This window comes from Schistocerca cancellata, chromosome 3 (genome assembly GCF_023864275.1).
Source record: "Schistocerca cancellata isolate TAMUIC-IGC-003103 chromosome 3, iqSchCanc2.1, whole genome shotgun sequence".
Taxonomy (NCBI): Eukaryota; Metazoa; Arthropoda; class Insecta; order Orthoptera; family Acrididae; genus Schistocerca; species Schistocerca cancellata.
In genome coordinates, this window is record NC_064628.1 from 243,134,758 (window position 1) to 243,146,808 (window position 12,051).

Genomic DNA, 12,051 nt, shown 5'->3' on the forward strand with positions numbered 1-12,051 from the left:
TACAATGAGGGCGAAGGCTAAAGAAATGAATTAAAACTTGTGACACAGCCGGGACTCGAACCTGGGTCTCCTTCAATTATTCAAAATGACAGTCACAATCGCATTACTTATTTTGCCGCTAACCGGTTTCAACCCACGATGGGGTCATCTTCAGGGAATTTTAAACCATTTGGTCGCTCGCTGGAGTCGTCACCCTGCCTGTGCACGGTTGGTAACTATGCACAGGCAGGGTGGCGACTCCAGCGAGCGACCAAATGGTGTAAATTGCCCTGAAGATGACCCCATCGTGGGTTGAAACCGCTTGGCAGCAAAATAAATAATGCGATTGTGACTGTCATTTTGAATAATTGATTATAAGCAAGTAATCGCTGTTATCTCCACACAACTATGTTGTCTAAAAAAATAAAAAATAAATAAATACTGGGTCTCCTTGCCTACTAGGCAAAAATGTTGAATATTACACAACCACAGCATTGTGGTCAACAGTGGTGGAACCAATACATAAGGCGAATGTTCTCCCCAAGACAAACTTCATATCTCCAGCTTATTTTTCACCCTTAATTGTCACTATTGCCAATGTGGGTCAGTCTTAACTGGCCAAAGTTACTAGGAAGACCACTGTTCTCTATGCTTACTTGTGAGGGGGGAATAGCTGGAGATATGAAATGAAGTTTGTCTTGGGGAGGCCTCCTGGACTTAGGCAGTCAGTGCTGTGGTGTTGTGATGGTCAGCACCTCTGCCTAGTAAGCAAGAAGACCCGGGTTCGAGTCCCATCTGTTTATTTCTTCAGCTTACATCCTGATCGTAGTTGTATGAGAAATGAAGACGAGCTTCGCTGACCGGTCGCATGGAACGCGTTACTGACGCAAGACCTCGGACATTCGGCACGACGCTAGTGTAGCGTGGGTTCCGTTGCCGGTTGCAGGCAGCTGCAGGAATTGAACTTCGGCATCGGAGAGCTGATGGTGCGGTTCGCGATGCAGCTGGTGAGCCACGGCGGCGCGCTGGCGGTGGCGGTGTACCGCGGCTGGGAGCTGTCGCTGGCGTGCCTGGCCGCCGTGCCGCTCACCGCCGCCTCGCTCAAGGCCGCGGACTCCTACACCAGCCGCCTGTGCAGCGAGGAGGCGAGCGCCCGCGGCAAGGCCAGCGCCGTCGCCGAGGAGGTTCTCGGCGCCATCCGCACCGTCGTCGCCTTCGGAGGACAGCAGAAGGAGGTCCAGAGGTAAGACATGCACCCGGTAACCGTCTCTTCTGACTGGCGAGTCCCCGTCGGAGACATCTACATCCTAGCTGAAATTATTTTCCTACTACTGCTTTGATTTTTCCCACGACCTTCGCATCAGCATATACACTGTAAGGAAAAAGAAATGACGCATCATGGACGAATTATCCGAATGGGACGGATATCGATTGAAGTATTCACATCTATAGACAAACAAATGACTACCATTTCAGAAAAAAATGATTTATTCAAGAGAAAGATTTTCACAAATTTATCAAGTCAATAACGTTTTGGTCCACTTCTGGCAATTATGCAAGCAGTTATTCGGCTTTGCACTGATTGATAAAGTTGTTCAATATCCTCTGTTGTGACTGACAATTCGCAATTTTTCACAAACACAACTTTTATTGATGTAAGTTCACAGGCTTGATGACACAGCGACAAACGAAAGGTAACAATAGCGATGCCAGTAAAAGTCTCCTAATTGAGGCAAACAAAAATTCACTTCTAATTTTCCACAAAGGTTCGTGGTAACACAGACACACACTAGTAACAGTCCAATTCAGAGACGAAGACGTAATCTTCAACGGTCGCAGTACACGAGGCCGGCATCCGGCGTGAACCTGGGGGCTGGTTCTAGCCCCAAATAGCTGTCTCCAGCCAATCAGATTTTGGGGTAGTGATACTTCCTGCAGGCCGTGGCTCGAGCTCCCCTTGCAGGAAGTAGTGCTCAGAATGTCTGTTTCCATTATCTTGGATGGAAATAGCCGGTGTTTACCATGGTGCCTTTGGTATGTCTTGAGCAAAGACAACCTCGTCCTCTGTGGTGTAATATGCGTTGCCGGCCCCCACCTTTCCTACCTTTGCCCCTGTATAATTTCCTCCTAAGGGATATCATTCTATATTCTGTCCAACTGGTGTGTTAGATACTAAAAATCCCGAGATGGTTGGAGGGTCCTGCCCATAAAGCCCCAAAACTTGTCAATGGGGAGAGATACGGCGAGCTTGCTGGCCAAAGTGTGGTTTGCCAAGCATGAAGACAAGTAGCAGAAAAATTTAGCCGTGTGCGGAGGGCATTATCTTGCTGAAATGTAAACCCGGGATAGCTTGCATGAAGGGCAATAAATTGGGGCGTTGAAAATTAGCGACATACCGCTGTACTGTAAAGGTGTCGCGGATGACAACCAAAGGGATCTTGCTGTGAAATTTAAAATGTGCGGTACGTTCCTATGGGACTAAATTGCAGAGCTCGTCGGCCCCTAGGCTGGAACACTCCTTAATCGAACTTAAATTAACTTACGCTAAAGACAACGCCCACACCCATGCCTGAGGGAGGGCTCGAACCATCGTCAGAGGGGGGGGGGGGGGGGAGGGCGTGCGACCCGTGGCAAAGCGCCCTATGACTGCGTAGCTACCCCGCGCGGCTGTGAAATAAAATGCCATAACAGACCAAAATCCTGGTTGCTGGGCCGTATGCAGGGCGACAGTCAGGTTGGTATCCCACCTGTGTGCGGAGCGTCTCCAGACACGTCTTCGCTGGTCATCGGGGCTCAGTTCGAAGAGGGCTCATCACTCAAGACAGTTCTACTCCAGTTAATGAGACTCCAAAGCGGAGACGTGTCTAGAGACGTACAGGTCATCGGCGGGATACCAAACTGACTATCATCCGCCATACGTCTTGAAAAGCTGGAATGCTGGACTCCGAAACTATTTCCTTTATTACCAGGAACCGTTTGCTTGTCATCTGCGGCACACTTATAGCACAATTATACGTCGTTACGTCTTGTTGTCCTTCGTGACAAGCCATCCTGGGCTTACATTTCAGCAAGATAATGCCCGCTCACACACAGCGAGTGTTGCTACTGCTTATCTTTGTGCTCATATACTAACTGCTGTATATGCCAAAATATATTATTGTACAACACAGAGTTCAGGAGATTCGACGCCATAAACATAGAGCTGCGTGTAAATGAGACTGCAGAGTGAAATTCCCTATAGATACAGGTGAAATATGGGCACAAATACGTATGAAATATGTTAAATATGTGTGAAATATATTTTACACATGCGAACGCGGGAAAAGCCACGGATAAAGAGTTCATCCTAAAACCTTGGAGCGATTTCAACCAAATTTGGTACAATTTTAGTTACGATCTAGAAAGAAATGCTATGGAACTAAGAACAGCTAGCCTCCTATCAGGGTGAGCGTGATAACATTGAGAGCGAAGGGGGAAGAAGGAGATGGACAGATAGAGAGGAGGAAGAGGGAGATGGATACAGAGAGGTATGGAAGAGATGGATGGTGAGAGGGGAGAGGGACAAAGAGAGGGGAGAGGAAGAGATGGATAGAAGAAGAGGTGGAGACGGACTGGGGATTGGAGGAGATGGTCAGAGAGAGGGGGAGAAGGCAATGGACATGTAGAAGGAGACTGACAGAGAGTGGGGAGAAGGAGAAGGACAAAGAGAGGGGGGAGGGGGATGGAAATAGAGGGGGAAGAGGATTTGAACAGAGGGTGAAGGGGAAGATGGACAGAGGAAGGAGGAACACATGAGGAGAGAGGGAGTGGAGGAGGTGGACAGAGAGGGACAGGAGGAGGTGGAGAGGGGGTGGGGTGAATGATGAGTTGGATAGGGAGAGGGGAAAGGAGGAGATGAACTACCAGAAGATTAGAGTAACGTGGGTACTCAGCTAGTTACAGTATAAACAAGGACATGCAACAAGATTTAAGGACGCAAAAATAACTTTTTTTTTTAATCTATAAGAAGGTGAACTGAATAACGCTAGTTACATAAGACAGGATGTTTCCCTTAGTTTCTTAAAAATTAAATTCAGAAAGACCAGGTGGTAAAGATAAAAGAAAAAATAAATAGATAATTGAACCAAGTTGTGAATGACAGTGACATACATTAGAAAGGAGCACTATACATTCACTAAAGGCTGAACAACTGCACTGGTAAAAAAATGGCTCTGCGCACTATGGGACTTAACATCTGTGGTCATCAGTCCCCTAGAACTTAACTACTTAAACCTAACTAACCTAAGGACATCACACACATCCATGCCCAAGGCAGGATTCGAACCTGCGACCGTAGCGGTCACGCGGTTCCAGACTGAAGCGCCTAGAACCGCACGGCCACACCGGCCGGCCACTGATAAAATGGCTGTGGGGAGAGTAAAACAGTTGGTGTTCTGTAGGGTACAAGGGTGTAGGAGTAAATATGTAGACTGTTGGGTGGTATCGATAGGAATGAAGGTGTGTGTTAGGCTGAATAATGGTTAGACAGAAAGGGAGGAGGAGATTGGTTTTCGACTAGGGCCATGGTATCGAGAGATAAGGGATAGGCAGAGATGGAGAGGGTTGAGGGAGGGGCAAAGGTGAGCTCCGATGCGGATTCAGATGGTTCAGGAATTGTAGTTGGTAGGATGGATAAATATCAGTGTGGATTTCATTGTCTTGGAGAGGGAGTCAGTGGAAGTTGTGCTGGGATAGGGAATCAGAGAGAAAACAATGGGGTTATTGAAATTTAGGTTGTGGATAGTGCAAGATATGCAGAAATGTGGGTGCGAAGTGGGGGGAAGGAGGGAATTTGATAACACTGAGGAGAATCCACTTGGACGAAGGTAAACAGTGTGGAAAGTGAGGTGGTAGTATGATGTTCAAGGATTTGGAGGAAGGTATAGGGAGAGTGAGTCATTTTACAACAGCTGCATGGGAACGATGGGTCAGTTCAACGTTTTGCAGGATGAGGTGGGTAGTTGAGTCGTTAAAACCCCAAGTTCGGCCAGTTAGTAGTTTTAGTAATTGTAATTTACTGTGGGTTTTCTGTCGAATGGTTAGTTGATGGGGGTTCCATGCTAGTTGGCAATCAAGTGTTACTCTAAAGTATTTTAATATGTTAGTTAATGAGAAAGAATGGTTGTAAATGATGAAGTAGATGTCATGGCGGCAGAAGCTGCAGACTGTTAATCCAGTAATTATTTTCAAGGTTTTGGAGGGTTGATCTTGAGGAGGCATTGGTTGTACCAGGAGGTAACCTGATTGAACTGGATTTTGAAGGATCATTGGGATCTCTGGAGTGCACAGCAGAGGACGAGGAAAGCAGTGTTATTAGCATACTGAAGGAGGTGGACAGATGGAGGTCATTTGAGTGTACTGGCAATATAGGGGAGATAAAGAAGAGGAAAGGGGATGGGACTTCGTGGCACACCTGCAGTGGGATGGAAGATAAGGGCATTGGTATTTTTTACAGTGATAATCGATGGGCAGTCAGATAGGAAGATGCACAAGTCTGGAGTCTGAAAAGGAGGCCAGAACGTACATCGCCATACACTTTCTGTGCGTTGAGCTGATGGGTTAGGAGATGAACTAGGTACATTAGTTGGTCATCAGAGGAGAAGTTAAGACAGAAGACACACTGGTTAACAGGAAGGAAGTGGTGTCAGTTCAGGTGTTCATGGATGCATCAGGATATAATGGATTCAAAGACCTTGCTGAACAGAGAGGTGAAGCTGATGAAATGGTAGGAAGAAGTATTGGTATGGTATTTGTGTGGTTCGAGGAAAAGTTCCACAGTTCAGGAAGTAACGTGTGGAGAGGACAATCTTGGAAAAGGTTGCAAGGATGGTCTGAAACGAGAGTGGTCATTCTTGGAGGTGTCGGTAGTTAATAAGGTCGTGACCAAGCAAAGAGTTGTGTTTTTTGGGAAGTACTTGTTTTATGTCTGTTTTGTGATAGTTTGATTTAATTCTGTTTGTGGTATATTGTCTAAGTTCAAATGTTCAAAAAAATGTTCAAAAGTGTATGAAATCTTATCGGACTTAACTGCTAAGGTCATCAGTCCCTAAGCTTACACACTAGTTAACCTAAATTATCCTAAGGACAAACACACACGCCCATGCCCAAGGGAGGACTCGAACCTCCGCTGGGACCAGCTGCACAGTCTATGACTCCAGTGCCTCAGGCCGCTCGGCTAATCCCGCGCGGCTATTTTCTAAGTAATGGAAGCTTGGAGTCAGGAGTAGAATAGGGAGTAATCAAAATGAGGTCACCAGGAATGTGGACAGAGGGTGGTGAAATGAGGGTATATGGTATTATTAGAATTTTGGATGGATGTAGTGCCTGACAAAGTCTGCTGAAGGGAGGATATAGAGTGTATCAGACTGACAGAATTTGAATGGGTGGCTTCAAATGTGGGTATCATGAATTCCATGTAGGCATTCCATTTGGTCCAGAAGTAGTTTTGGAGAACTTTTGTGCAGTGATTGGAATGAGGTGTGAGGGGTGTAATAGATGTAGAGGAGAATAGATGATGGTCACCTCCAGTTGGATCAAGGATTGCTGTAGTGAGTTGTCCAAGGAGGTTGGGAGAAGCTGATATGATGTACAGAGTGGTGTTGCTTCAAGGATGGGTGTGCTGGGGAACAGAGTGGGAGAAACATCATCATCGAGGTAGTCTGCAAACTGACACCACTGTTGGAGCTCTGCAGGTGATGTGGTATGGATTTTAAAGTCACTGGAAGTAACGTATGTGGAAAAAGTGTAGTCGATATGTGTGAATCTATTTGGATACAGATAGTGGCACAGATTACAGTTAAGTTTTTGAAGAATGGGGTAACGATTAGTACTGTAGAAGGGTTGTGATCGAACAGGGATATTATGTTGGTGCCCAATTGTAACTCTGCCTCTGGCCAAGGGAAGGAGATTATCTGGGTGGTATGGAATGTAGGGAGAGATTTTGATTGTATGATTGGATGTGAGGAAGATCTCATTTTTGAGGAAGACATGGCATTTGTAGTGGGGAATGGTATCCATAAAAAGGGGGAACAGATGTGTGGAACAGCTGTTTCACAATGATAAAGAGATTGCAAGTAGTTTCTGAGGGTGGGTACTGGAGGGAGTCCAGACTATAGTGTTGAGGTGGATCAAGATGAAGTGGACTTGGTTGTTGGATTAAGTGATTTTGGTGTTGAGATGGAGTAGTTAGAAGGGAGATTTGTTGAAGGGAGTGTAAATGTGGTAATGGATGGATGTTTTAGAAGACAATGATCATTATGAAGTTCTTTATATTTTCAGCAATAAGAGTTTCACAATGATAAAGAGATTGCAAGTAGTTTCTGAGGGTGGGTACTGGAGGGAGTCCAGACTATAGTGTTGAGGTGGATCAAGATGAAGTGGACTTGGTTGTTGGATTAAGTGATTTTGGTGTTGAGATGGAGTAGTTAGAAGGGAGATTTGTTGAAGGGAGTGTAAATGTGGTAATGGATGGATGTTTTAGAAGACAATGATCATTATGAAGTTCTTTATATTTTCAGCAATAAGAGTTGCACAGAGAGCATAGTTGGAGTTATCAGTGGTTCAAGACACTGAATTCCGGTTTGGTAGGTTGGGGCCTGGCTATGAATTTCGCAGAATAGATGGGATGGGAGTCGTTGTAGGCATTGCAGGTATAAGGGAAAGCAAGGTTAGGACATCGTTAAAGAAAATGAGAGGATTTACAGTGTCGATAGGTGGGTTGGTTTTTACAATTGGCTGTGACGTGATCATTATAATGGTGACCCCTTTGGCAGCAATAGGACTGATGATAGGATCTGGAAGATTTGACCTTGTGGTGGTGATGGTATATCAAGGTCCCATCTTCAAGGAGATCGTCAATGATTGAGGCAGACTCAGTAAAAACAGATAAGGTAAGTGGGGCTGAGGACATTATTGATACGGGGGGGGGGGGGGGGCGGCCGCGGTGGTCTAGCGGTTCTGGCGCTGCAGTCCGGAACCGCGGGACTGCTACGGTCGCAGGTTCGAATCCTGCCTCGGGCATGGGTGTGTGTGATGTTCTTAGGTTAGTTAGGTTTAAGTAGTTCTAAGTTCTAGGGGACTTATGACCTCAGATGTTGAGTCCCATAGTGCTCAGAGCCATTTTTTTTTATATGGGGGGATTTGTAGGACTTCTAATTCAGGTTGGGTGTTCAATTCACTTTCCACCTACTCACCTTTAATATCGTGGTCAACTTCGTGTCACCCCTCGATATCGCAGGTGAGGAAGTGGAAAGTGAAGTTGTAACGTCCACTTTGAAAAATTATGAATGACAGTGCTGGAAAAACTTCTACGTTATATGATACAAAGACAGCTGAGTAAAACTGAACGTATTCAGACAGTTCTCTCTTTACTTATTCTTATCATCAGTAAACTGGCACACAATATTTTTTTAGCGCAAAGCAATCTGACTTCCAATAATCCCTACAAAAGAATGGCCCTGACTAACAATAGCCTATACCTTTCATGAATCACTTACCTCACAAAAATCTTCGTTACTTGAACTACTGCAATACATCGAGCGCCAATACTGCCAGGTAAATAAAAGATTCTAACTACTGAAGGCACTAACTACTGATAGGCATAGTTAGCAAATGAAAGATTTTGATAGAGAACAAACAATTTATTTACCTTAATAGCGTTCAAAAGTCATTATATATAATTTTGTGACATCAAATTAAACAAATTTCCTTTTTCTGACGGACACACGTCCAGATCGTCCGCTTAAAACTCTGGCATCTCTCTCTCCACATCCACCACTGCTGGCGGCTCACCTCCAACTGCACAACGCTACGCGCTGTTCACATCCTACTGCCCAACACTACACAAGCGAATAATCCAACAATGAGTCCAACCAGCCACAGACTGTACACAGCACAGTCAGTGATTTTCAGACAGAGCGCTACGTGGTGTTCCCAACATAAAAACCTAAACAGCCTACTTACGAAGTGTGAGTGTGGGAGGATGATGGGGGAAGCATTGGGGTTGTTTTTGGGTGAGTGTAGTGGCGAGGAGTGGTAAGGAGGCTTTGGAACCAAAGATGGGGCAGCGTTTTTGGAGAGGGGGTAAGTGTGAAAGTTGATGTTCAGGTACCTAAGTAGTACAAAGTCTTTCCTCAGGATTGTTTGTAGGAGTTGGAAGTTTTGGAGATTTTTTTTTTTATTTTGAGGATAAGACATTTGGGTTTGGGGAATTTTGGACCTGGATTGGAGAGGGTGCCGGTGTGAAAATCAGAGGAAGACGTTGTAGAGGGTGGGAATTGTCATGAATTTTGATAGTGTTGTCTGATTGAGTTTGTGGCTTTTCTGTGTGTGGAACTCGGAGCTGCATTGGTGTTTTGGCATTTCGATGGTTTTCAGTCGCTGTTGGAGGGAATGGTGGTTGCTGGATACGACATGATGGAATTTGTGTGTTGTGCAGGTCATTCAGTATGGCTTGCATCAGTTGGTGTTGTGTAGTTTTCTGGAAGAGAAGCTTGTGAAATACTGTTGTTACTGTTGCTGAGTGAGAGTCTCGGCTTAGTGAGAAACGGTAGGGAGGTGTGGGAAGAGAAAGAGACGCTAGTATTTTGAATGTGGTGTAAGACGATACGGTAGACAGGGGAGGACAGATGCTTGGTGGTGGGTGAGATGACATTTCCCATGTGTGGGACAGTGGGGCAGTATTTGCTGAGATGCAGGTGATTGATTTGATGGGGTTATCCACGATGGCGGGCGGCGATAAGCGGCAATGATTCGTGTGGTTGGCCGCTGAAAAGTTGCCGATGATGATGGGGGTAGGCTGCAGTGGACTTGTGGATGATGAGCCAGATGCTAACGACTAAATGTCACCAAAACAGTAAGGATGACAGTAGCTATGTCTGGGGCATGGGGTGACGACAACAGCAACGAACGAAGGTGGTGGCGGTAGCAAAGGCAGAGGTAGTGGCGGCAGCAGATGTGGTGGATGGTGGCAGCGGAACCAGAGGCACAGAGACAAGTAAGGATCCGAAGGCCAATTTGTGGGCAACTACGACGATCCACTAGATTTATTTATTTATTTATTTATTTATTGTTCCGTGGGACCAAATTAAGGAGAAGTCTCCATGGTCATGGAACGAGTCAATACATGAAATTATAAAACGATAGTAGAAACAGATAAAATTAAATATAAGAAACATATTCAGGCGACAAGTCGTAAATTTAAATAAAGAAAATCAACCATGTAACACTGGAATTTGCTTAATTTTTTAGTTCTTCTAGGAGCTCCTCGACAGAATAGAAGGAGTGAGCCATGAGGAAACTCTTCAGTTTAGACTTAAAAGAGTTTGGGCTACTGCTAAGATTTTTGAGTTCTTGTGGTAGCTTATTGAAAATGGATGCAGCAGAATACTGCACTCCTTTCTGCACCAGAGTCAAGGAAGTGCATTCCACATGCAGATTTGATTTCTGCCTAGTATTAACTGAATGAAAACTGCTAACTCTTGGGAATAAGCTAATATTGCTAGCAACAAACGACATTAATGAAAATATATACTGTGAGGGCAATGTCAGAATTCCCACACTATTGAATAGGGGTCGACAAGAGGTCCTCGAACGTACACGACATATAGCTGGAACAGCCCGTTTTTGAGCCAAAAATACCCTTTTTGAATCAGAAGAATTACCCCAAAAGAAAATATCATACGACATAAGGTGAGGTGAGGTGAGGTCAAGCTGACGTGACAGGTAGAAGAATTTAAAAACACACAGAGCAGTTCTTGACAACAACGAGTAAAACACACACGCTCATACCAGACACAGACAGACAGACACAGAGAGAGGGAGAGAGGGGGGGGGGACTGGGGGGAGGGAAGGCGAAATACAGATAAGAAAGAGTAGACACTAAAATATGACACACACCGAAACAATGTGCAGGAAGCGAGTGAATTGAAAATATCGATCTACCACCAGGAGTGTACACGCCAGTCTAGTCAACAGCTACTGAGGATGCATTTATATGGTTACAGGGTATTAGCAATTAATTTGGGAGTAGCTCACGAGTTTAATCTCTGTAGCCTTTCCAAGCCAAGCTGAATAACCTTTTTTCGTTCCTGTTGAAATGGTAACAGTGCGGAAAATTGATATGGGTCGGCAGTAACTGTTTCGTAGGCAACCTTAAGAGTAAGAACGTCATGTGATGCGTCTCGCATGCAAAGAACATACAGTTTCCGGCCGCGAGTGAGACCTCGCAAGACTCCAAGGTCTCTCTCGGTATAAGACGACTCTTTTCACCGTATTTGACATATGGTTTTACCCTGTGAAGTCTAACTGCTTTAATAATGATGGCGGACTTGTGACTCTCATTACGACTGCACAGAAAATGTGTTCTCACTGATAGCAAGTGATGTCCAATGTTATTTCAGAGCTAGACAGCCCAAAACCATCACGGACATCTTTAGAGAATTACAAACCGAGGGTAAAACCAAGCACAATGATACCGTGTTACAGATAATTCAGAATATTTCCTCCAACGGCGTTATTTATCCAGGCTGAAAACACTATTTTGACTAACTGCAATAGCTATCAGCAAATAAATAAATAAAAATGTTATTTGCAAATCAGACATAAATTTCCTTCTCTCATTATCTTTTATGTCACTACGCTCTTCATTCTGTGGTAATCAGTACTTTATAATACAAAGTTATCTGTTGAGTACCTGAATTAATTGTCGCTGTTTGTTAGACAGAGAACAGACGCCATCGAAGTCTCTTAAAGGTTTCCTTTACTCTGTTTGCAACATGTGACGTTGCACTGTCATGAAGCAGAATGACTTTGCCATGTCTCTGAAAACATGGGAGACAAATAAGCATAATTGTGCTTCATAGTGTTCACTGTCTGACCAACTCATGGTACACCACATCGATCAGGACGCATCTAGTGATACACTTCCAAATCGGGGACAATGAATCGTCTAAACCACTCTCTGCACGTTTTCCTGACACAGCATGTTCTCCGTACATTTCTACCAGCAAACGTCAATTTTCCGCAGCATATTTC

At 44.7% G+C, this 12,051-nt stretch overlaps 1 protein-coding gene across 1 annotated transcript in view; it reads left to right on the top strand.

The window, feature by feature from the left end:
• LOC126174878 (ATP-dependent translocase ABCB1-like) overlaps positions 1–12,051 on the top strand; it is a 206,369-nt gene that overhangs the window by 71,260 nt on the left and 123,058 nt on the right. Inside the window, exon 7 of the mRNA XM_049921294.1 lies at positions 926–1,222. Coding sequence (XP_049777251.1) covers positions 926–1,222 — 297 coding nt within the window. The remainder of the gene's footprint in view (positions 1–925; positions 1,223–12,051) is intronic.